The 27542-nt window shown below is 42.4% G+C and overlaps 1 protein-coding gene across 1 annotated transcript in view; it reads right to left on the bottom strand.

Annotated features, from left to right (window-relative positions):
• Window positions 1-19288, bottom strand: part of GLIS3 (GLIS family zinc finger 3) — a 144823-nt gene extending 125535 nt beyond the window's left edge. The window contains 1 exon segment of the mRNA XM_069880357.1: window positions 18904-19288. Within this exon segment, the coding sequence (XP_069736458.1) occupies window positions 18904-19288 (385 nt within the window).
• Window positions 19289-27542: the final 8254 nt, after the last annotated feature.

Genomic DNA, 27542 nt, shown 5'->3' with positions numbered 1-27542 from the left:
ACATTATAGTGATCTTCCAGTACTCAAAGGGGCTACAAGAAAGCCGGGGAGGGACTTTTTACAAAGGCTTGTAGTGATAGAATGAGGGGGAATGGCTTTAAATTGAAGAGGAGGAGATTTATGCTAGATATTAGGGGGAAATTCTTCACAATGAGGCTGGTGAGGCGCTGGCACAGGTTGCCCAGGGAAGTTGTGGCTGCCCCATCCCTGTAAGTGTTCAAGGCCAGGCTGGATGGGGCCTTGGGCAGCCTGGGCTGGTGGGTAGTGTCCCTGCCTATGACAGGGGGGCTGGAATTGGATGAACTTTAAGGTCCCTTCCAACTCAAGCCATTCTATGATTCTATGTTTCCATCAGTCTATGATTCTATGTCTATCAGACACTACCAAAAACTGAATTGCTACAGTATCTCAAAGCATTATGCAAATCTCATTCCACACTCAATGGAAAAAAATTTTAACCTGAAACAGAAGTACTTTGTCAAGAAAAAGAAAATCGTTTTGAAACATGTTGAAACATGTTTTTTCATAACTAAAAAGTTTCTGCACTGATCTCTGGTTTTCCACCTCCAAATACAATCAGCTCAAACAAACCTTGGATTCAGTAGTTGTGATTATTTTGTCAAATTCATTAAGTTCAAAAAATCAGAAAGTCGTGTCCTTAAGGAAGCATAACGATCAATGAAACTAACAGTGGCAAAGATAAAGAGACCAAAAGCCGCTCATAAAAAGAAACTTCTGTAGTTAATACTTCTTTTCTACCATAAAGGTTTACTTACACAGAGTATTCATTTTCTCTGTTCAGGATACTAGTAACCTCAGAGCAGTTTAGAAGAACATTTTCCAGACTGAGAAATTATTCCTTGAATGTACATCTGCATGATTCTTACAACTTCTCTGGAAATTTCTACTACAATCTACATACGCAATCTTGTTCTATGGAATATATATGGTCTGTAAGATGCACTGCAATAATAAAATTACATTAGTTCTTATTACTTAAGCTGACTTTTAAAGGAGGCCTCTATCAGCATCCTTCATATTATAGATTATTGAGATTCCTTGAAAGCTGAAATGTTATTACATCATTGTAAAAACCTTCAACTAGTCCTTCCAGTCTTATCTCTTTAAGTGAATGAGAAGCAAACTCTAAGAAAACTATACAAACAAGTATTTTAAATCTGTACTGTCACTATCACAACTCTCCTCTCAAAGCTTTAGATATTTTCCTTTCAATTCTTTTCTTTCATTATACAGAGACGTGCTAATTAAGTTTAATTTCCCAGGTCTTTTGTTAGTGTGACCAAAAAGAAAAGACCAAAATAAAACTCATTCCACCTTGTTAAAGTGAGCCCATCTGCCTTCCACAAAGCCAGGGTAGTAAGAGGGAGGATCATGGCCACTTGAATGGCTTAGGCCCTGTAACAATAACACTAGCTCCTCTCCTTACCTGTCATCCTTGCCAGAATTGATTTATTGAGAATGACATCTTAACCACAGGTATTATTTTGTGAAGAGGAGGCTGCTGTGTTGGCAGGGTTTGGCATCCAAAGTTGTCTACTGAGTAAGGTCTGATGTGAAGACACAGGAAACCACACTGGCATACCAACGCAATAGGGTGTGTGCATGTCTGCTAGGTCTGTCTGAAAGAAGTGTTCATGGATAAAGGCATAAAAAAAGCAAATGTACACGTGCTCTGCTGTGCTGAACCATCTTTGTTAAAGGCTGGAAACCCACACAAACGTCCTGATAGAGAATGAAATCTTTTTAAGAAGGTAGTCATCCCAACTAAGTATTTCTCTTCCATACCTCTCAAAAAAAACCCCACCAATGAAGAAAGAGTGTGGATTTGTAGTCTGAGTTTGGGGGTTTTCAATGCCTAGATGTTGTAGGTTAATGTTGGCTGGCTAATAGATGCCCATTCAGACAATCTTTCATTCCCCACTCTCATCAATAGAACAGGGGAAGAAAATAAGATGGAAAAGCTCCTCGGCCAATGTAAGGACAGTTTAATGAGAAAATCAAAAGCATTTGGAGGCGATGCAAAATACTGAATGTATTCACTACTTCCCATCAGCAAGCAGCTGTCCAGCGAATACCTGAGCAGCAGAGCCTTAGTACAGGGAGCAATTGCTCAGAAGGACAAATACCATCAGCATATATGTTCCTGCATTTTTCTCCTTTCCCTCAGCTTTTATTGCTGAGCATGACATCCCAGAGAATGGAATATCACTTTGGTCAGTTTGGGTCAGCTGACCCAAGAAAGCCTTGATGCTGTTCAAACACTACTCACCGGGAGACAAAACAGTGGTGTGTTATCACTGCTGTGTTATCAACATTACCTAGTCGCAAATGCAAAGCGACATTACATGGGCTGCTGTGAAGAAAGTGAACTCCATGCAGCCAGATCCATTATACTAGACATGGAAGAAACTCAAAGAAATCTCAAGAGACTGCTCTGGGAGAGGCATATATATGGGGTACAAGCTCAGAAGGGTGGAGAGGAGTAAGGAGGGGAAGCACATCCCAGTGCATGAAGTCTAGACTTCAGGGATCACTCCAAACTTAGAAGGTACTTCTAAAAACATGAGTCTACTTTGAAAAAAAACCAAATGCTTCTCCATTGTGACTATTTTAAAATATGTGGGAAAAAATAAAATTAAACATTTGATAAGTATTAAACATTCAGTTTTCTGTTAAAATCATGTAGCTGTAGGCTACATTTTCAGGAAAGAAAGTCACTAGTTTCATAACCAGGGATGCCCTGTTGGTTTCAGACAAAAGCAAGAACTTTGAATATGAATACTTTCACTCTGAATAATTCTTGAAAAGCCAATTTCTGCTTTTAAATCACTATTACACAAAGGTTGTTGATTTTTTAATCAGCAGGCATTTTTTTCAAAATTGTGTTTCTGTCTGAGAAATCCAAGCAAAGAGGAATTCTGAAGTCCAAAACTGCAAACAGAGCTAAGTGCCCCAGGCACCACAGGGATGGTTGCTTTCCAAAAATTATAAATACTACACCACCAAAATTCCTTCCCCTGCTCTTCTCAGGTGTATATGACTTGGATGTAGAAAAGTTACTTACCCAAGATGCTCTGAAACAGGCAAGCAGAGGGACAGTAGCTCCTCAGAATCAGGGCAGTGGGTCAAATGCAGTGCTTGGATGAAAAACAGTGACATAAACCACTCCTCCCCTCTGGACTAAGAGGAGGAGCCCAATCCCAGCCGGTCTGCTGGTTGCTCCAGAAGGACTTCAGTTCTGCACCACAGATACATGCACAGGCTGTAAAAAGTAACAGCCTATCTCATATAAATTTAGAAAGTGGAGCAAAAGCTAGGATGTGAAGCAAGCAGCCCAGAATTATAACTATCTCACAGGAATATGGATGTTGAGAGGGAAATTAAGCCAGGAAGTGAATTTCAAATAAAACTTCCAAAAGTTGTTCAAAGATCCTTCCTTTAGGTCTGGATTTAATTCCATATAAACACTGAAAGCACTAAGTGCACACACCAACACGTATTCTTAATTTTCGTAGCTCTTCCTGACTGTCCTCAAGATCAGAAAAGAGACTTAAGAGCTGGGGCTGCCTTATTGCTTCTGCCTCACATGTAAGACAACTCCTTCTTAGTTTCCTAGGTGAAAGGGCCAGAAGTATATATCCAGAGAGAGTGTCAATGGGCCTAATAATTGTAGGAGACAATCCAAAATTGTCAGGTGAAACAAGGTTGTAGATCCTTTTATAATTCTTCTTGTTAAAAGTCAGGTACTGAAATCTGGAAATCAACAGCATTTTCTGCAATGCCAAACAAATAAATCTTAAACCCTACCTACATACCTTCTATTGTGATTTTTTGATCCTAACCGTATTCAGTAACCTACTAAACGGTCCCTTTGATCTCTGGTCCCAAATACGTATTGGTCAGTTTCAGCTCTAACTTTTGCTTTATGTAATGAGAGTAAAGGTTTCATCAAATTCCCTTTGAAATAAAATTCTTGGTCATTGTTTTAATCTCATTCCACAAGAAGTGCAACACAACCATAATGTCTCACAACTGCCTGAAGAATAGCCATGAAGTTGAAAACTTATGCATAAGAATAAAAGACTGAGGTAACAAAAGGAACCTTGTGGTTCATGTATACTACAGGCCACCTGGTCCAAGGGTATTGAAGGAGCTGGCGGATGTGTTGGCCAAACCCCTTTCCATCATCTTCAAGCGGTCCTGGCTGACTGGGGAAGTTCCACTGGTCTGGAGGCTGGCTGATGTTGTGCCCGTCTACAAGAAGGGTCGGAGGGAGGATCTAAGGAACTACCGGCCTGTCAGTCTGACCTCAGTGAAGTCATGGGAAAGTCATGGAACAGGTGATCTTGAGTGCTATCATGAAGCACATGCAAGAGAACTGGGTGATCAGGCCCAGTCAACATGGGTTCACAAAAGGCAGGTCTTGCCAAACTAACCTGATCACCTTCTATGACAAAGTGACCTGCCTACTGGATGAGGAAAAGGCTGTGGATGTAGTGTCCTTGGACTTGAGTAAAGCCTTTGACACCATTTCTCACGCTATTCTGCCTGAGAAGCTGTCAGCCTCTGGCCTGGACAGGCGCACACTCTCCTGGGTGGAAAACTGGTTGGACGGCCGGGCCCAGAGAGTGGTGGGAAATGGAGTTAAATCCGGCTGGAGGCCAGTGACAAGTGGGGTTCCCCAAGGCTCAGTGCTGGGTCCAGCCCTGTTCAATGTCTTTATCAATGACCTGGATGAAGGCAATGAGGGCACCCTTAGCAAGTTTGCGGATGACACTAAGCTGGGAGGAAGTGTTGATCTGCTGGAGGGCAGGGGGCTCTGCAAAGGGATCTGAACAGGCTGGGCCACTGGGCTGAGTTCAGTGGGATGAGGTTCAACAAGGCCAAATGCCGGGTCCTGCACTTGGGGCACAACAACCCTGTGCAGTGCTACAGACTAGGAGAAGTCTGGCTAGAAAGCCGCCTGGATGAGAAGGACCTGGGGGTGCTGGTTGACAGTGACTGAACATGAGCCAGCAGTGTGCCCAGGTGGCCAAGAAGGCCAATGGCATCTTGGCTTGTGTCAGAAACGGCGTGACCAGCAGGTCCAGGGAGGCTATTCTCCCTCTGTACTCGGCCCTGGTGAGACCGCACCTCGAATCCTGTGTTCAGTTCTGGGCCCCTCACCACAAGAAGGATGTTGAGGCTCTGGAGCGAGTCCAGAGAAGAGCAACAAAGCTGGTGAAGGGGCTGGAGAATAAGCCTTACAAGGAAAGGCTGAGAGAATTGGGATTGTTTAGCCTGGAGAAGAGGAGGCTGAGGGGAAACCTTATTGATCTCTACAGCTACCTGAAAGGAGGTTGTGGAGAGGAGGGTGCTGACCTCTTCTCCCAAGTGACAGGGGACAGGACAAGGGGGAATGGCCACAAGCTGTGTTAGGGGAAGTTTAGATTGGACATTAAGAAAAATTTCTTCACAGTAAGTGTTATCAAGCACTGGCACAGGCTCCATGCTGAGCTACTTCTGTGAAATACAGCAGGCCTAGACTCACGAGGGACACACTGCCCTGGAGCACGCTACACATCTGCAAGTGTCCGCTGTGGATAAGTTGCTGGTGAAAAAAATAGACTGCCTATCTGCAGTTAAACAAAAAAAGAGCTTTTCCCTCAGTTCTAGCTCTTGCATGCAAATATCAGCACTGCTCTTCAGAATATTGTCTACACTGAGAAAACACGTTTGTTGCTTTCAGAAGTCCTGGCTACCCTGCAGCACCCTTGAAGTCTTGCAGAGATGAGACAGGGACCCTGGAGGCAACAGGAACAAAGATGGAAACACCAGTGAAACACCTCAAAGGAATTAAGGGGTGCATCTCTAGAGGGATGACATGGCCCGGCTGAAGTGCCTCTACATCAACGGATGCAGCGTGGGTAACAAACAGGAGGAGCTGGAAAGCTACAACTTGGTTGCCATGTCTGAAACTTGGTGAGAAGAATCTCACAACGGGAGAGTGGCTGTCGAAGGCTACGGGCTGTTCAGAAAGTACAGGTGAGGAAGGAGAAGAGGGGACATTTCCTTCTACATCAAGAAATGGATACAGTGTGAAGAGCTGTCTCTGAAGAAGAGCCACCAGCAGGGACCCTTGCGGTTAGTGTTTATTACAGGCTGCCCGATAAAGGGGAGCCTATTGATGGAAGCCTTCTTACACCATCGACAGGAGATACAGGAGCTCACAGGCTCTCATTCTCTGGGGGACCTCCACCACCCCAACATCTGCTGGAAAGGTAGCACACTGAGCTGTAGGCAATCCAGGAGACTCCTGGAGTGCATTGAGGAGAACTCCAGGTAATATGACAGCACTACCAGAGGGGCTGCAATACTGAACTGCTTTAGTCTTTACTGCTATGGCCGGCCCTCAGGAATCCCAGACCCTGGAGGAGAGACAGAAAATCTGGAGAAAGGAAGACTGTACTTTGGACAAGGAGGATCAGTTTAGAGATTATCTAGGCAAACTGGAACCTCACAAACCAGGGGCCATGATAGGATACATCCACGAGTGATAAGGGAGCTGGCAGATATTATTGCTAGACCACTTTTCATCATCTCCACTGGTAAAGTTCCTACTGACTAGAAAAGGTGAAAAATAACTGCCATTTTTAAAAAAGGAAAAAAGGAAGACCCAGTGAACTACAGGCCAGACAGTCTCACCCCTATGCCTGGCAAGATCATGGAGCAGATCCTTTGCTGTAGCACATGGAAAACAAGGAGGCAATTGGTGACAACAAATATTGCTTCACCAAGGGCTAACCACGCCTGATGAATCTGGTCAGGGGTTGGTACTAGAGCCAGTGGAAGGTTGATGGAGGTGATTCTGTCACTTTACTGTGCTCTGAGGAAACCCTACCTGGAGTACGGTGCCCGGCCCTGGAGCCCTCAGAACAAGAAAGACAAGGACCTCTTGGAGAAGTTACAGAGGAAGGCCACAAAAATGATCAGACGGGTGGAACATCTCTCCTATGTGGAAGGGCTGAAAGAGTTGGAGCAGTTCAGTCTGGAGAAGGGAAGGCTCTAGGGAGACTTAACTGCAGACTTTCAGTAATTAAAGGGGACATGCAAGAATGTCTGGGACAAAGTTTTCAGCAAGGCCTGTTGCAACAGGACAAGGTGTAACGGCTTTATACTAAGAGAGAGAAGATTTAGACTAGATATAAGGAACACATTTTTCATGATGAGGGTGGTGAAACACTGAAACAGATTTCTCAGAGAGGTGGCAGATGTCCTGTCCCTGGAAGCATTCACGATCAGGTTGGATGGACTGACACTACAGTGTTAGGTCTTGACAAAAGAAGACAGTAGTGAAGTAAGAGGAAAGAAAATAAAGTATAGAGAAGAAAGTAAAACAAAACTGCATCTCTCAGGTGAAACCTGTGAGCTTTGAGGCACAACGCTTCCCACGTATCTCTCTCAGGAAGTACAGCTTTCCAAAACTTCTCCACTAACCTGAATGTCATTTACACAGATTTGGTCCTTGCTGTTCCCCTGGGCTTGCAGCAGGGCAATTAGCAGCATATTCCCTTTGTCCAGCTGGCAGAATTATATTGTAGTTAAGTACATATGGGGACGTACACTTTGTTCTCCCCCTTACTCCTACAGACACCCTTCACACACTTTCAGCTCCAATACCCAAATGAATTTCAGTCAGTACCGGTCTTGAAGCAAAAGGCAGAGTACGAAAAGAAATCTGCTTTATTAAAAAGCATTACCTTCCTGTGCAAGATTACTTCAGTTATTCACATGGTAGACATTTCACACTGTAGCTGTACCTGCTCTATACCTGTGTCTTCCTGTAGCTGCATGTGAAGTAAGTTTTTTAACACTAGAACATGTTTGCTTATAAGTGCTGTCACACTAATTCTTCCTAACTCTACAAAGAAATGAGACTGACAGGGGATTTTAACAGTGATGTGAAAAGCCCCAAAGTAAATGGTAGCAATGTTGGGGAAATAACCAGAGCACAATGACAAAGGGACAAGCAAGAACATAATCACTGAGAGATGAAAAGCAAGAGCTATGCTTATGACTGCCCTCCACCTTTTTTTTTTAATTTCATTGCATCTCTTAAAGAACCACTTCCCCAAAGGAGCTTCTGACATCTACTATCAGTCTGGGGAAACAAGAAGTACTAATCTGTGTCTTCATTGATTTACCATGCCTGCCACTGGTGATTTAGAGGAGCTACCACTCATCTTTGCCAAGAATGCACTCTCCACATGCAACTATAGGCCTAATGCAAAGAACCATGTTCCAAATTTCTGAATAGGACTCAGCAGCATCTCAAAAATGTTTATTAATATTCATAGCACAGGTACATTTCAGACAAAAAGAGACATGCTTAAGTCATGGGAGAGGTAATTGAGAGGTATGGCCACAAGTGCTGTGCAGACATTAACACGCTTCTGTAATTTGCGGTTGTACTTTTTTTTTTTTTTACAGTAACAGCAGCAGATTTTTGCAAATACAGTATTAGCAACAACTTGGAGTACCCACAAGAGGAACTGCTAATGAGAAAGTAGCAAAACTGGAGATCAGGGGAAGGAACAGTAGTTTTTCACAGAAGTTAACAGACATGAAAACCATACAGATATGGCATTTCATATGGATTTGTTTGTTTGTTTTCCAGTATAAGGGGGGGAAATCTGCCATAATGTCCACAAAGACTAAAAAAAAACCTGTTTCGGCAACCTTTCACTCACTGAGTTTCAACTTCACCCTCTGACAGAGAGAAATTGTTACTATCTAAAAGAAATGTCTTTCCAGCTACACCAGCTACCACCTCTCTCAACAGAAGAGGTTAATTTAAAAAGATCTCCAGATTAAAGAAGAAACTCATGTTGGAGTCAGTGAACATTCATGCAACATTTTCTGTTAATAAGAATGTACAAACTCCTGCTTTTGTGACCAACAGGGGACACTGACATTTAGAAAGAGCTTGCCAGCATGTATTTTCAGAACTGTCTCAGACAGCACTATGGCTTATCTTCCCACTCAGAGGCTTTTTTCATCAGCATAAGAAGGCCCATGTTTCCTTCTCAGTCCGCTTTCCTAGTACCATAGCTAAAAGTGATTATGACTGTTCTCTACAGAAAACACACAAAGCAATGTCCTTTTCCTCCTTCTGAGAGAAAGACTTGAACATTTTGTTTCAGGTTTGGATGCTGAGAATACTTCAGCCATTTGTCTTCCAAAACAAACCCTGAATCTTAATTTTTCCCCTTATAAATGTCAATGCACAATGATAAGAAAATCCATATATAAACAAGCCTTTCAATCTACAGAAGACCCAAAGCTATGGAAATACAAACCAGCACAAGAAGTGAAGCCAATGTCAGTGTGTACTTATGATCAACACAGGTGCAGAAGCACTTGCTAAATTTGAATTGAGCAGTGTGCTTAACAGAATTATACCTATGTTTGAATTAACACTTCCAGATTTCAATCCCAGTTGCCCTACATATATTGACATTTTCATCCTGTATGGTCCAGACTATGATCTTCTACTTCCATTAGTCCTTAACCTTCCCACGATAGTATTTAGTAGGTAAAAGGGATTCAGAATCAGTCACTACGATGTTTTCTATTTCAGATAATATTTACATCTGTCAAAGGCACAATTTAAAATCAAGATCTATTTAGACTTACTTCTCATATTTGACATATCAGTCTAAGTTGGGTATTTAGGGTGTTTTTTTCCTCACAAGTGAAAGAAAGAATTTTTGCAAGCCCCAAGTTTCAGTTTCTCCATGTCACAAAATTACAACTTGCTGTATTTCCCCTTCACATGAGCAAGTTTTCCTTTTCCACCAATGTTGTTCAACAAAACTGGCAGGGATTGAGCTGCAGAAAGGTTAAGAGGAGTGATGAAAAGACACAAAAGAGAAGGGGAAGATAGGCTTATCTGAGGTACCAGATGAAGCCCCAAGGCACATAAGGCTTTTGGACAGAGTAGGTGTAAACAGCAAGGAGAAAGAATTGTGATGCTGGGGACACCAGGACTTACCCACCAGCCCAACTGGTGGGGACCAACGGCCTCTGGCAATCATCACTCAGAGAGCTATATGGAACAGGCATGGATGAAAAGTTCTCCAGTACCTAACTAGACACATGGTTGGTCTCATTTGATTTTTAGATATTTCTTAGGGCAGGCTCAAAGCTGTCAGGCAACAGCACTAACCATCCCACTGCTCAGGAGTGGGACAGGAAGTGTGCATTGGGTATGAGAAGTGATCTTCCAGCAGGGCTCGAGGTCCTAAAATGAACAGGATTTCTCTTACATTACAAAAGATTTTTTAAACATTTCCTCTTACTTGAAAACCAACTAATTTTATTAGATAGATTTATTTAAGCAAATAAATATTCAGGCACTCCTCCCTTACTGCCAAAAGCATCAGAACACTCATAAGAAACAATCTGGATTGTGTTAGAAGATATATTTCCCTAATTAATTGATACCAATGCTGGGTCAGTAGTTCTTTAGAAGTACATTTATTTGGGAATGCTGATTGACAGACCAATTATAGTTTGGTTAGCTGGAACTTGAAAGCCAACTTCAGATTTATTGATAGATGTTTAAACAGCAGTATAATACAAACGTAAGTTCAATCTAGATCAAACATGCTCTTGCTGAACTCTTGACTTATCCTCTGAAATAAGCCACTGAAAACATCTCAGTAAAGCAGAACAAGGATGTTAAAGCATATGTTATGCAATTAAGAACTATATTTAGGTGCCAAAGTAAACTTTTTGTTGATAACGTCAGTAATGATGACGACTGCCTGTCATACTATATTGGTATTTGAATAAAGCATGAATTGTAAATTCAGGTAAATAGTGAAATTTATTCTGAGTTTTCTGAAGTGTCTTTTTAGTAAGAGTGGCTATTTTCTTTTTACCTTTCTAAGTAAAACATATTAAACCACACACACACACATATATATATTAAACTTCTGTGCTCAAAACCAATTAATCATAGAATTCCTGGTAATCCCAAAGCGTTTTCAGTGGCCCGATCTCTTTCAAGTCTCAGAAACAGGTAGACTAAGGCAAAATGTATCCCCCACAAATTCAGAGAAGACAAATGGGGAAAGAACAGGGGGATACACAACTAACATGGGATACAATAGTTCAAGAAGCTTCAGCAGCAAGTACCCAGCAGGAACTAAAATGGAATTCTGCCATGCTGATGCAAATGCCAAGTTCTGACAACAACATCAATCGACCCATGTTTTTACATCTGCATCTCTGCATTCCCTGCCCAGAGCACCAGCTGCTGCACCCAATACATATTGAGCTGTTTCCTCAAAATCTGCTGAAAAGATGATCTGTACTCTTAGAACTAGCAGTGAAGGACACACTCCACAAATTGAAGTATAAGGTAACATGCAATGCCTGCAAACACTTCATGGGCCTGGACAGGATCCCTGGTACAGAAACACAAAGAAACACGTGCAGGCTATTAATAATTGAGTTAGCAACAAGTCAGATACAATTAAAGGCAGTTTACTGTCCAAGCTAAGACAAAGTTCAAATACGTAAGCATGGTCATTTAAAAGAACTCATGCAAATTTTTCTGTCTTCCTTGAACTTGGAGACAGAACTAATTATCAACTTCAGCTTCAGAAAGGCCAGCCACAAGTAAAATAAAGGAGAAAAAAATCTCATTGGCATGGGCAATTCCTACTTTTATTTACAGAGGAAGTACAGAATCACAAAATCATAGCTGATATCAAGTTGGAAGGACCCATATGGATCATAGAATCCAAATCCCTACTCCTTGTAGGACTGTTCTAGGTATTTACAACTGCACAACAACTTTTAAAATAAATAAATAAATTTTTTAAAAAAGACTATTTTTGCACTTTATGAACAGAATAGTTGTCAGAAGAATTGCTTCTCTTCACATTATTTTACATAAGTGAGGGGTAGGAGGGAGCATCTAGAAAGTAAGCCGTTCGTATGCCTCTTGTTCACCATCAACAAATGGGTCTGCAGTAACAGAGAACAAATGAAGGAATGCATCACTGAGGTGAAAATCCTGTTATAGCACTGCTCGGAAAGGTGATAAAGTTCAAGAACACAGTGGTAACAGGCAAAAAGACCAAAATTCAGCATTTGCACACACATCAATGCTAAACTGTGCACCAGGATGTTTTCTGGCCCTGTGTTCCCCCATGTAAACACACAACCAACCTGTCCTCTCTCTGTAGGTGCATGTGCAGCTCTGAAGTTAATTTTGTGTTTGACATCAATAAATTGCACTTCAGGTGGAAATCTCAAAGCACCATACAAATGTAAAATAACTTATCCAAAATTTGTCAGTGAAAAAATAAAGATGTAGCAAATTTAAGTTACCTACCCATGTCACACCAAAATACTCAAATTTTACTTCACTTAGAGGCAAAGGTCACCCCAATGCAGTTTTCATGTATTTTCAGGCACAAAACTTCCAGAATTTTCATATTGCAACCAGATTTTTACTATTTTTATTCCAAATTTCCTGTATAAAAAGGTGGCTGAAACACGCATCTCTCCGTATAAAAAAAAGATTTTTTTGGTGCCACCTCCTGGTGATACAACAGAACTGAAAAATCATACACTAAACCTAAGCTTCTCAAACAGTGAGGTGAAAACACAATAGTTTGGCCTGGTTTGGTTTGCTGGTTTAAGGTGGCTTGACCTAAGGCACCAAATTTTCCTCTCTGCAAACACGAAGGAAGACACTGAACTCATTAGCCATTTTTAGGATGACATAAGCGCAGATGCATAAGCGTCCTTTAATCAGTGACAACATCCCCATCCAGCCTGCCCATGCTTTCTTTGTAGCCTTCCGGTTGAAGATACTCTTTCGATGCTACTGACAACAGCAAGCTCTCAACATAGTGAAAACTGGTGTCATAAAGCTGTTGATAAATACACCCTGCCACCTTCAACTAGCTTGTCTCAGTCTGAAAGAATAACATTTGATCTGAGAAAACCATAAAATATGAGCTTTACTCAAATCTACCCCTTCGCTATACTGTATTTTGGATAGCTACAATTCATTGTCCAGGCCTGCAAAGCAGAGGATAAAGGTATAAGGTTGGGTATGAGAGAAGTTAAATTACCTTCTTAACACGGAATGGGTAAGTGTTGGCAAAATGCCTAATACTCTTGAGGGATTTTACAGTTTAAAGTAGATCATTCTTGGCATTAAGCCTAACACTCTTCAGGGAATTTTCTGTAAGTTGCCTGGGGCCTTTATAACACATAGTCCAGCATGTGATTTGGTATCACCAGTCGTTTTTATTTTCTTCAATATTTAGTTCTTAAACAAAATTCTGAATGCTTAAGATAAATACCCTGAAAGTACAGAGTCAAAGTTAATGTGAATCACTGCCATCATTTGTGTTCCAAGAGTTGCCTGGACATATTTATGTTCAGGAGCTGAACCATGCCTGAAATATGACAGACTGGGCAAAAAAAAAATTAACTTAAAAAAAGCAGTCCAAAGTGTATTGCAACAGTAATCTGTGCATCACCTTTTACATAAAAATGAAGTCAACTTCTTGTACATCTTGTAAGACACATTCCACTGAACAAAAAGTGAACCTTCTCAAACCTGACTAGGATTGCTGGTCACGCAGCCTCTAAAACTAATTGCAGTATTAAACTCAACGGGTGTCATGCTCTCAGCTGTGCTCTTTTGGAAAGTCCTAGACCAGACAAACAAATCCACTGAGACCCATCCCTACTGTCTTCAGACGCATTTCCCCAACAACTGCCAGAGCGGCAAGTAATGATTTCTTTGCCTTTATGGATCCTGTGATGTTTTTCAAGTATGTCAAGATCACTGAAGCATATGCAAAGCTGGAAAATGTGTCACGCAGGATAAAACTAAGATCGTTATCACTTAATCACTTTGCTGTACCTAAACATCATCAATACCCAGTCTTTAAAACTGCTGACAATTGATTACAGAAAACAACTGAAAAAGAAAGTCAGTCTTGAGTCAAGCTTTCTGTGTAAGGAACTGCACAGAATACTGATGAACATCTTTTTTCAGACTGTGCCAGCTGACACGTAAAAACAACACTACTAGAGAGCAAAATAAGAATGTTAAAGAGATTTCAAGTGTGGCTCAAGCTGCTTACTGATTAACATTTCTGAATGTAACACTCCTCAACAGACCTGTGTGGTTATTATTCAAAAGTGAAACAAGGCTCTCTTGGCAACTGGAGACAAATGAGCCTGTCTGTCCGAGTTCGCAGTTCTCGCACAGCTTAGCAGCACTGGAGCTGCTTATTCTTCCAGAGCCTCTAGGGAAAAAATAAAATCCCAATCCCAAGATTTAATGCCTGTCATCTACTTCCAGGATGAGGAAGAGCCCTAATAATCTCCAACAGGAAACACGCTCATCTGATACATGAATATTAGCTAACTGGTTTTGCTAAAAAAAAAAAATTACAGTCACATTTGCAAGAAGATAGCAAATAAAACACACAATGATTTTTTTTATGTCAGGGAACAAACATAACACTGCAGGAACACACAGAAATTGAAGATAACAGCTCTCTTTTCAATGACCCTGTAAAGAAGAACAAAAGAGGTCCAAGTTTATTTGCAGAAGTTTCTGAATTGCATGGTTTAGTGATTGATAGGAATGGTTTTACTCAATGATCCCATGGGTCTTTTCAAACCTGGTGATTCTATGATTCCTGGAATTTCTTTCTAAAAAATATCCAGATTCACTTTTTCAAGCACCATCTGAAGTATTTCCATGTCAACTCTTTATCACTATAGCATATTCTTAGTCACATACCCACATGTTGACTACACTGGTTTTAGTAGAGCAGTCAAAGTGGAATGAAAGGCCAGACTGGTTTTCAAAGCTTGAATTCCTCATGTGCGCAGTGTCACCTGCAGCCAGGGAGAATGGGGGACCCAAGGAGATGGCTACGGCTGTCATGACTGACAGCTGCTCACAAGCTCTAGAAAGTCTTGCTTGACAGACCAGCTCAAACCAAATCACAATAAGGAAAACCAAAAGTGGGGCCAAAAGGCTGCGTCTCGCCTCCCCATGTCCATATTGCATTTCTCCACTGGGTTATGCGCATACTGTCTGGAGGCGCAAAAGGTGCACCACCTCCACCAACAGCACCCCAGCACAGAATTTCAGTCATAGTAGAAAATCTCCATTAGCCAAATTCACGCTATTTTAAGACACCAATATTTTGTCTTACAGGAAAATCCACTGCTAAACTTTGAATGAACTCTCATAAGCATGTTAAATATGTTCACAGCAACTCAGACCAAGAAGCCAGCTCCCCCAGCAGGACCCTTGCCCCTGTGGTGCTTATGAATAATGCTGAGGGAAAAATGCAAGGTGCCCCACCAAACTACTCCCACAGCCACTTTCTGCAACTATCTACACCAGCAAGATTTCAAAAACATGTTTTCGTACATTGAGTAAGAGAAGCCAGTATAGGTGTTGAACAGATTGGTTATTTCAGAAAATATGTGTTGTTTTCAGAAAGATTTGGGATTTGTATCACTACATGAGACATGAGAACAATCAGGATGTGCCCAAACATAGTCCAGCTCACACTCACAAGTCCATTGTCTGCATAGAGAAGTAAATAAGACAAGCAGTAAGAACAGCTACTATGTTTTCTAGAAAATAAAATACTATTCAGATGTGTATAACGTGCAGGTATGCTGGTAATAAATCCTTACATACACAGATTCTGGACATCACTGCATTTAGATCACAGCTCTAATCTGAACTATTTGATGTATACACATCTCTTAAAAATTACCTTCTTGATACAACAGCCAGTATAAAGTTTTATTTTAAAAATTATATTATTTTTCATTACCAAGACTTCTGTCAAAAGATCTGCATTGATGAAAGAAGCTGAAGACCAGTGCTGGCCAGGTTATGGTCTTGTGCCTTCCTTTACCGTTCTCACCCTTTTCTCCTTTCTGCTCATTCTGGCCTGATGTGTCTCCAGCTCACTTTCACCTCAGCAAATACAGTCAGTAAAGATCTCTTTCTAGGCCTGAGTAAATCTAAAGTTATGAAACTGATTATTCACAAAAAGTGATCAAATACACATACCAAACAAGAGAAAGCCTGTAGACTTCCTATGTCAAACGTGTACTGTTACGCCTGCATTTTGCACCTAATTTCTATATGAAAACATCTAATATGGGTACACAAAACAGTTCACTCCCAGCTGGGAGCTGGGAGAAGAGAGGATCACTGCACTAGCACATTTTTCTGTACTGAAAAAAATCCACTGTTATACTTTTTTCCTTTTCGTATGCACAATGCAGTACTGGAAAGTTTATTATACCATCAGTACTACACAGGAGGTAAAGTAACTGAAGTCAGAGATGTACGCTGCTGTGTGTTCAGACTTGCTTTTTTCCTCCATACAGTAACACAGCAAAATGTTCTTCAGGTTCTCATCATGCACAAAAGTGTAACAGTTTCTCTTAGTGCAATGTAGATGGCACCCTTTCTACAAATCAACTCCTTTCAAAGCTTTGTAACCTTATACAAGATTAAGAGAATCTACATGCAAAATAAAGGCTCTCTGCGTGTTGCCTACTGAAGATTACCATTCTCTTTCTGAGCACTCAGCACCATCTCAAAAAAAAAAAAATCAAAAAAATCCCCTCTTTAACAAGCAAGGCATGTAATTGGTTTGCCCCCAAATATTTTGTTCTTTCTGCCACCCCAAACTGAAGCGTCTGTTTTCTTGGGGGGTTTTCTACACTGTTTTATCCATTACTGAAAGAATGCAGGGAAACTATTCCAAAATAACCAATAAGTCATTTTGTTGCACCTCTTCCTACTTTTACTATCCTATGTGTTTTAAAGTAAAAAAAAGCAAAAAAACCCCAACTTTCAATAGTGTAAATGTGTACAACTAAGACAACTGTAAAAGGAAAATTTGTCTTCTTGACATGAAGGTTTAACTAAAATAAGTACATACAGAAAGGCATTTCCCTCCATGCACTGCCACCAAAAAATAGGACAAAATATGAAATGAGCTGCACAAGCATAAAGTGTATGAATAGTTTTATAAGGTTCACAGTCTCCTTTACATACATGCTATGCTTCACGCAGTATAGCAAGGTTCAAAGTTATCTGATATGACCAAGAGAGTGAGACTAAGCTCTTTCATTGTGGGTACATTACCAGCACACATCATCTTCAACGCTGTAAATGGTCCTTCTAATGGCAAGAACTTTATAGCATAAGGAATTACTAATCCAAATTCACAGAAACACAGACTCTTAAGTCCATTATATCTGAAGTCCACAGTATCTTGTTTAACCAGAATTGTTCATACATAAGCTTCCCTAATGCCAGTGCTTCATCTGAATTTTCTTCTTGCTCTCCCACAAAACAGCAGACTGCTTTACATATGTTTGAGCTAATCAGGCCAAGAAGTAAAGATGGAAGTAACAGCAGCTAGGAGCAGAGCGGTCAGGCACAGCAGACCAAATCCCCAAACCAAGGACATTAAACTAGGGTTACTCTTCACCCTGTGCTGCTGCTCTGTAACATAACATACATTGCAGAAGGATTAGTTGTTTATGTAGGGCTATTTTAGAGATGTCAACATGAATTCTCTCGTTTTAGATATGCAGTTTTGATGACAGCAGGAATCAGACTCTGCCTGTGGTGAAAGAGAGATAGAAAAGTTCCTCCAAAGCTCATCATGTGAGGAGTCCACCTCTCTTCACTGTACCAGGAGCTTAATATATGCTGTGAATTACACCCATCACCACCACCAAAGCAAGCATCAGACTGGTGATCTCAGAGGTCACCCAATGAATATGTACATGCATTACCACTGGTCTGACTCAGCAGAGCACTCACGCATGCAGTTAACTTTTAACTTGTTCTGAAAGTATACTGGTTTCAAACCCGCAAGCCTCGCTGAGGAAGGATGACTTCCTAAGTTTTCAAATGGAAGTAGTAAAGGAAGACAGAAAACTGAGAGAAGCAACACACTTGGAATAAAATGTGAAAGTCTGCCTCCTTTTCTAGACTTTCCGATATCAACACCAGGTTTCCTTGGTATTTTAAGCCATTTAATGATTTTCTATACATCAAATTCTCATGTCTATGCACATTCAGTTTTAAAAGCATGATACCAAAACTCCTCCAAAAGAGTCTCTCCATCTCCAGCATGACCAGAGTCAAGAAATGCTGAAAACATAAGAATTCTGGTTTGATGTCAAAAACTCAAGAGCAGAGAGTCAAGTACTTTCTCAGAGATAAGTAAAACTCTGATGCACAAGCACTTACTCACAGAGGACCAGCCTCCCACATTTTGTGAGGTCTATGCATCGTTATTTTCTACAGCATAAACAGTGGTTCCAAAAAATGGATTACAAATCTATGGTAGAGACATGCTCCAAAGACCTTCACATCTTCTCCAGCCCAAGCACTCTAAAAAGTGTGACAACATTGCTGTTAGTCACCAGTGGAAAGCTGTGTTCATGCATCCAATAAGGAGTATTTCTGATAGTACTCACAAACTTCCAGTGCCACAGAACATAAAATGACTATCTGGATTTGTTGAGTCAAGGGGTTAGGTTAGCAAAGAAAACTACACTGTTTATAAAGCATCTTATGACAGCTCAGGGATTCTGAGTAAATGCTGTGTAATACAAAGCCTCTGGGAATAATCAAACGATGAATAACTTCTGTGGAAAAGAGCAAAACATTTTGTTTCAGTAAAAGAGTGGTAAAGAAGAGATGGGATACCATCTACTAAAACAGGTACCAGCAGGCATATGATATTGGAGAAGAAATGCTATTAATAATAGCAATAGAAAAAGGAGTCCTACCTTCACCTTTGCATGGGGAGAAAGTATTTCCAAATACTTGCTGTTTTGGCTTTAAAGACTGTGGGACTGGCAGTCGTGGGGGATGTGGGACTTGAAATAAAGACTTCCCATTTGTAACCGCTTGTTCCCTGGCACTTAGAGCAGGAAGGTGAAAAGTACTGTTAATAATGTTGCTTTAAGGAGATACCCCTACTCCAAGGGGCACCTTTAAGTGTAGGCTGGCAGACAAGCTTCCAGTAGCTGGACTTGAGGTGCTGCTATTTGAAGATGGGCAGGGCTCTCCTGCATGAACACTGATAGGTGGGATCTGCTGTCCACCGATCATCCTAGATCCATGGGGAATGCCTGTTGTCCAATGGCTCGTAATGCATGACCTTTCATTCATTTTTAAGAAGTTAATGCAATCAAAGTGTGTTTAACAGACCCACAGCTATGACTAATATCAATCCAAAGTCAGTAAGTAATCCATTGTGTATTATGCCTGTTTAAAAAAAATACATAAATAAAAATAATTTATATTGTAAGTAAATAATACATGAAAAAGGACTGCACATAACTTCGTGACATTACTGTTACAAGAAACAAAGTACAAGAACTATATGGTCTGTCAGGGAGACAGAACAAAGCCTCGCAATGACGTAGAGCTCCAACATGGAGAAAGCTTCCTCTTCAAAAGCTGAAGTTTGCAGTAAGGTCAGCTGCCTTCACATTAGCTAAACCAGCCATGAAATTAAATGATTTTTGACCAAGTGCAAGAAAGCAGTGAAGAGTGAAAAAATTCTCCGATACGGAGTTCTCATGAGGGTAAACATGACTATTACTCCTTTTTCTGGCATCTCTTCAGTCTGTTAATTAAAACAGTGCTGAAAAGCACACACAGTACACCAGAACTATGCAGATATGTACAAAACAAGATATAGTTCATGTTTTAAAGGATGTGCATACAACAAAACAAAGAGGGAACAGCAAAACCACAGAGATGCCTCTATACTCCTTCAAACTCTGTGACACTTCACAGAGAAAGGAATTCCAAGAAATCACAGCACAGAAGTATTCCTAAACGTAACTGCAATCACTTCAAAAGTGGATGCTTATTGTAAGCCTAGACATATGCCAAAATTTAAATGCCATCATACAGCAGCAAATTTTCAAGGACATCTTTCAAATTATACCAATAATTTTGGAACTCTGACTTTTCATCACTTACGTTTCCTGTTATTTGAATCTTAGCAGAGAAGACTGGTAAGGGGATTGAAAAATCATCTCAGCTGCAACCTACCCCAAGGCAGAATCAACTACATCTAAATGTCTCCCAACATAAAAAAGCTTTGTAGGTAAAAGCTGCACTTGCCAGTGTAAATCAGTGGGCTACAATATAGCACAGATTAGCTAACTTCAGTCCTAACTCAGCTGAACAGCACATGCCAAACTTTCATCACTAGCTTCATATGTATAACATTAAGCACATGTATAAGTAGTTTGTTCAATTATAGACTCAGTACCTAATTAACTTATTCTGACAAACAAATTAAGTTGGCAGAAATAAAGCTAAGTACAGCTTCAGTTATCGTTTTCATTGAATTAAGCATTATGATCTTGCTGCAGGAAAACACTGAGCCGCAACTTATACCTTCACCTCATGAGATTTTTCAGCACCAAAGCCAAGAAGATTAAGATGTTCATACTTAACCCTTTGCTTAATATGATTTTGCAGTGTGTCAATTTTCTCCATCTGAGAACTGTCAAAAAAAACCCAAAGCAAAATACACCTATTTGTTTAGCAAAACTGCACTCATAGCGCACTTCCAGATTAGAGTAAAAGCTATCTAAGTGTCTGTGTAGTCTTATATCCATATATATTCACACACACTCTCCAGTTAAAACTCACTAATAATCAAAGTCCTAAACATATTACCTTCAAAGGCAAGAGCAAAATCCCAACTGACATTAAGACATGCCCCAACCACACTTACGTGGTCATAAAAGAGTTATTCTACATACTATTTTTTATTGTTACGTTTTTATGGTATGGAAATAGAACCTGTGAAGCATACCAATCAAAAGCAATATAATTTACTCTTGTGCCTGGCTGAAGCATAAACCACTCTCTGCAATCCAGCCAAGGGTAGGAGAGCCAACTGTTCTTAAATTCTCAGAGTTTGTTTTAAAAGCAGAATGTACCTTGCCCTAACACGGGTGGCTAGATCCTTTAAAAAGGGCATACTAACAAAGGCAGTTGTTCTGCTGGCAAGGATATACAACATGTCATTATAAATTGGCTACAAATAAAAATCATTCTTGCCTGTAGTTATTGTCTGCAGTGTTTGCTACATTAGAAAAGTACTAATATAATCAATAAAAGATTATACATTACAAATGCATTAGCTTTACTCAACAAAAGCCTTCAGTTTAATCAACAGAAGAATATTTCTGCACAGCTTACACAGACTTGCCAGCCCTATAAAATCCAGGTCAACATATGACTTCAATTGCTAGGAGGATGGCCTCCTTTATTATTCTCCAGTAGCAGTCTATCACAATGAGTAAGAAGTGTTCTATGCTACCATGTCTCAATTTTATCATTGGCTACTTCTGGATTGGCTTGGGTTTTTTTCACACTTGCAGAAAGACCTCTGGGCCTGTAATCTCTTTCCTCATGCTACTACGCTGTATGTTGAAACAATGCCCCGAAAGTACACATAGAACAAAGTATTTTAATGAAAGCAGAAACAAATTATGTAATTCCTCTGCATTTTCTTTCCCTCTAGTCTCCCTCATGATTCTATCACAAAATCGTCTAACACTACATTAACATGCAAATCAATGCTTCCTTTCTTTAAAACATTAAAGCACCTTGGAGAGCAGAAGTTTTCCCAGGTTTTTATTATTATTTTGCAGTATTTTGAATATTATTTACTTATTCTCAAGTCACTTTTTATTAGTTAGGTCTGTTTAGCATCAACTTCCATTATGGTGTCAGCAAGTTCTCACATCAAAGTCAGAGTGGCCAAACTGGTTAAAACCAAACCAACGCATTACCTAGAGGTGAATTAAACCATATATAACTGACTAAATGCCAACTGGACATGAATTATATTCTAAAAGTATAATTGACTTTTGCATCAGATCCATAAATTTCTAACCCAAGTTATCTTGGAGATGGCAGGATTACAGTACCTACTACAACAGCTTATTTAGAAATGAGCTTAGAAATCCTGAATAGGGTTGAAGCTTAAAGTACTAAGTTAAAACACACAAAAAAATGCAGGAAATAATAATATCCTGAGACTAAATGGCTGCATTGACAAATTCTTTTCTTCTACCAAAGGAACACGAGCATTTGCCATCTCTCTAGGAAATATTTCTGTCCATCAGTGAGATATTGTAGTGACCTTTTAATGCTCCCACAGAAGTTAATGAAAACACAATTATGTCGACTGCTTCCAGAGCCTCTTTTTTCAGCTGACATAACTCAAAGCTCTATGACTATGCATCTATCAAGAACAGCATGACAACATAATTACGCAAAATCCATAACAATGATTCATAAATTAACTTTCAGAAAGCCATGTAGTAAAATTTGTGTTCAAACTGAAGCCCTTGAAAATCTGAATCCTTCAAAAAGCAAAACAAAAGAAGAATTCACATATCTGGCTGCAGCACAGTATGCCGTATAGTCTGCGTCTACAGTGCAATTTTGAAAAGTAATCAGAGTCGGCTTACTCCTTCACCCACTGAAGTAAGAGGTTAATACACATTTCAACTTCGATAAAACCAGGATTACAGTGCTACAGAGATCAGTTTAAGGGCTTGTAATAAATTCAGCTGAGAGACACTTCCACAAAATAAATTATCAGACGTTGGCACTTCATGCATAGGGTAGCGAGCGCTATCCCACACCAAAGAAGGCAACCGAGAGACAATGCACTGGACAGTCCCTCCTTTCTCTTCTTCCACTGGAGACATATCACCTCTACAACAGGTATCAGACACTGCAGAAATCAAACACAAACTCTCACCTCCTACTGGGAATATGCGATCCAAGACTGCGACTGCTTTCCTGCATCTCCAGAGGAACCTGGACAAGCTCAAGAAGTGGGTCTGTGAGAATCTCATGAGGTTCAACAAGGCCAAGTGCAAGGTCCTACACCTGGGTCAGGGCAAACCGCAGTTTCAATATAGGATAGGGGATGATGCGATTGAGAGCTGCCCTGCAGAGAAGGATTGGGGATGCTCACTGATGAGAAGCTCAACATGATCCGGCAACATGTGCTCACAGCCCAGAAGGCCAACCGTACCCTGAGCAGCATCAGAAGAAGCGTGGCCAGCAGGTTAAGGGAGGTGATTCTGTCCCTCTGCTCTTGTGAGATCCCATCTGCAGTGTTTTGTCCAGTTCTGCAATCCTCAACATAAGAAGGATATGGAACTGTTCGAATGGGTCCAGAGGAGGGCTACGAACAAAATCAGAGGACTGGAGCACCTCTGCTATGAGGACAGGCTGAAACAGCTGGGGTTGTTCAGCCTGGAGAAAAGAACGCTCCAGGGAGACTTCATACTGGCCTTCCAGTACCCAAAGCAGGCTTACAGGAAAGCTGGGGAGGGACTTTTTACAAGGGCATGTAGTGATAGGACGAGGGAGAATGCCTTTAAACTGGAGGGGGGAAGATTTAGATTAGGCATTAGGAAGAAATCCTTCACGAAATTCTTACCCATTCAATTCTGCTCTCCCCTGCCAGCCCTTCCGTCCTTGCATGCTCATCTTATTTCCAGCATCACCTGTCAGGGGCACCACAGCGAAATAGTCAGAAGTCACGGTCTCCACTGATGAGTCAGTCTGGGTGGTCTTGAGGACTGGGATGAAGAGGATGAAAAGACAGCCACCAAAAGCTATAGGGAAGCCACACCTCAGCCTCAATGACCACTCAGTGTCTACGGAAATAGGGCCTCAGAGGTGTTTGTGTCTCTCAGCTGCTGGGACAAGGACATGCCCTAACACAGGTGCAAGTTCCCAACTTAACTCATTTCCAAAAAGCACGCATACACATAGGACATGCTGATATTACGACTTTTGTGCAGTTATCTGGCTACAGCTTACAGACAAAAAGCATGGTAATGAATTCTTCTTGGAAAGGAAAACCACACACAGATTTAACTAGGGGAAAAAAAATAATAATTGCTGAGAGCCTGAACTTTAGGCTTGGAACAATGTACACGTTTGCAATAAAAGAAGACAATGTGAGTTCAAAACTGAAGCTATAAAATAACCTTTTCACTTAATTTATAGAGAAGCTCTTGCTAACTTTTCATGCCAGCCAACATCTCAGAAGTTATGCAGTACTGAGAATAATAAATACCTTACATTAGCATCCACTGGTTGGGTCATTTGTATCCATTTCTTGACAATTGTTCTCTAGAATTACCACAGGGGGCTTCACTCCAAACTACAATACTCTGATAATAGCATGGTTTCCTTAGGCCGAGGTGATCGGCCAAGGAAAATTAGAAGAGTGTCACACAACCTAAGAGTTTCATAGAATCACAGAATCATAGAATCACTAGGTTGGAAGAGACCCACCGGATTATCAAGTCCAAGCATTCCTATCAAACACTAAACCATGCCCCTTAGCACCTCATCCACCCATCCCTTAAATACCTCCAGGGAAGGTGACTCAACCACCTCCCTGGGCAGCCTGTTCCGGTGCCCAATGACACTTCCCATGAAAATATTTTCCTAACGTCCAGCCTAAACCTCCCCTGGTGAATCTTGAGGCTGTTTCCTCTTGTCCTGTCCTCTGTCACTTGGAAGAAGAGGCCAGCACCCTCCTCTCCACAACCTCCCTTCAGGTAGCTTTAGAGAGCAGTGATGTTTCCCCTCAGCCTCCTCTTCTCCAGGCTAAACAACCCCGGCTCTCTCAGCCATTCTCCTGTTCTCCAGTCCCTTCACCAGCTTTGTTGCTCTTCTCTGGACTCGCTCCAGAGCCTCAACGTCCTTCTTGTGGTGAGGGGCCCAGAATTGAACACAGGATTCAAGGAGTGGTCTCACCCGTGCCGAGTTTCTAGTTCTCAAACACCAGTAGTATGCCTTCCTGACACAACATCAACAAATAAGTCAAATGAAAGCTAAAGGAGGCCCTCTACAGCACTGTGAGACAAGCAAACATGACTGAGCTTCTCAGAGCTAGCATAACAGAATATACTAATTACTTATTACTTGCATCATTATAATTCCTAGGAAGATTAGTCACAGAAAGGAAGTCTTTGTGTGAGAGACTGTACAAACACAGAGCAGAGCACAATCACCAATATGGCTGCAACTGCCATCAAAAGGGAACCCGTTATCAGTGGACATGGTGATGTATATCCTAGTGGGGTTGGGATCAAGCTTTTTTACCTTGCTGCCAGAAAAGCCTTTTCAGTTTTTTATTATGGTAATTAAGATCTCCTGACCTTTTTCTCTGCTAGGACTGTACATGTCAGAACTGCAGTACTGCAAGTGGTTGCTGTAACAGAACAACGTGAGCTTCGAGGAGCAACATTATTCTCATTAAAGCTAGCTATAAACTTCAGAAAAACTGCATTAAATACTCAACACAAATCTTGCAGCACTAAGTACTAGTCAGAGGTGTGCTTTCCAACATGCTGTCAATAGCTGCAGCATCCTTACCCAGTAATGCACGATTTCTGCAAACCCTGACTTGAGCACCTTTTACTCACATTGTAGCCCTTCTAGCTTTGCCTATAATGACTTTGGACTTTGCAGGAGTGCAGCCACAATTGCTAATGTTGCAGCATCAGCAATGGTAAGAGATCCAGTGCATGCAGGACACAGGAAAGCACCAACGATGTCCCCATGAGAGCCAGTGGCAACGCAAAGACAAAGACAAAGGCAGCTGCCCTGCTTTGTTGCCCTCGTCCTGACTGCCACTTGTGGGGCAGCGAGGACCAAATGCTGCTGAGCAGATGGCCTGGCAGATGCCAACCACCACCTTATCACAACCACGGCTCATGCCACACACCTGGCAGCTAAAGCATTAGCAGCCTCCAGCCGCGCCAGAAGCCTCCTCTCTCAGTAGAGAAGGACAGTGTAGAAAGCCACCAATTTCAAGCCGAGGACGTGGAAGAGGCTGGAGTTGCTAGCAGCACGTAGCCCCACAGATGAGGCAGAGCTGTCACCTCACTCGGCGTGACGGGACTGGGACCCTGCCTGGGGGAGGCAAAACCCCCACGAGGGACTGCTCAGCATCGGGGCCAGGAGCGCGCCTGCCGCCCTCGGCTCTGCACCCCCGCAGGGCTCCCGCTGCCCCGCAGCCCCCGCACCCCCGCAGCCCCCGCACCGCTCACACCGCTCACATCGCTCACATCGCCCCGCAGCCCCCGCACCGCTCCCACCGCTCCCAGCGCTGACACGACTCCGCGCAGCCCTTGGCGCTCCCGGCGCGCCGTCTCTCCGCTCGGCAGCCGCTTCCCGCAGGTCCCTGTCTCCGCTCACTCATCCCCGGGATGACCAATCCCCCGAGAGGGTGTCTGGGTCCCGTCCCCCCAGACCGCGCTGCGCCCCCATCTCCGCGGCGGGGCGGCCGGCGAGGCGAGTAACTCGGCGGCGACTCCACCGCCGCGGGAGGCTTCGTTTCGCTTTTCCTTCTCCTCCTCCCCGCTCCCCCCCCGCCGCCGTCCCCGCTCGGACGGGAGGCCGGGACCCGCCGAGTCGCCCTCCCCGCGGGGGCGGCCCCGGGCCGGGGGGAGCGGCGGGGGGAGCGCGTCCCCGCGACCGGCACGTGCGCGCGCCCTTAACCCTTTACGCGCCGCAGAAACGCAGCGCGAGGGCGGGAGCTTCTCGCTGCCACGAGTCTGGGGATCCCGCTTGCAGACATCGGAGCGCTGGAAGCGGGGTGAAGGAAAGTCGGAAGGAAACTATTCATAGACTCATGGAATCATAGAACCACTAGGTAGGAAACGACCCACTGGACCATCCAGTCCAACCATTCCTATCAATCACTGACCCATGCCCCTCAGCACCTCATCCACCCGTCTTTTAAACGCCACCAGGGATGGTGACTCAACCACCACCCAGTGCCCAATGACCCTTTCCGTGCAAATATTTTTCCTAATGTCCAGCCTAAACCTCCCCTGGCACAGCTTGAGGCCATTGCCTCTCGTCCTGTCCCCTGTCACTAGGGAGAAGAGGCCAGCTCCCTCCTCTCCACAACCTCCCTTCAGGTAGCTCTAGAGAGCAGGGAGGTCTCCCCTCAGGCTCCTCTTCTCCAGGCTAAACAACCCCAGCTCTCTCAGCCGTTCCTCATAAGACCTGTACTCCAGCCCCTTCACCAGCTTTGTTGCTCTTCTCTGGACTCGCTCCAGAGCCTCAACATCCTTCTTGTGGTGAGGGGCCCAGAACTGAACACAGGATTCGACGTGCGGTCTCACCAGGGCCGAGTACAGAGGGAGAATAACCTCCCTGGACCTGCTGGCCACGCCGTTTCTGACACAAGCCAAGATGCCATTGGCCTTCTTGGCCACCTGGGCACACTGCTGGCTCATGTTCAGTCGCTGTCAACCAACACCCCCAGGTCCTTCTTCTCCAGGCAGCTTTCCAGCCAGATTTCTCCCAGTCTGTAGCCCTGAACAGGGTTGTCGAGAGA

Source organism: Phaenicophaeus curvirostris, chromosome Z (genome assembly GCF_032191515.1).
Source record: "Phaenicophaeus curvirostris isolate KB17595 chromosome Z, BPBGC_Pcur_1.0, whole genome shotgun sequence".
Lineage (NCBI taxonomy): Eukaryota > Metazoa > Chordata > Aves > Cuculiformes > Cuculidae > Phaenicophaeus > Phaenicophaeus curvirostris.
The sequence above is the reverse complement of the archived record's forward strand: the minus strand, read 5'-3'. Positions and strand labels throughout refer to the sequence as shown.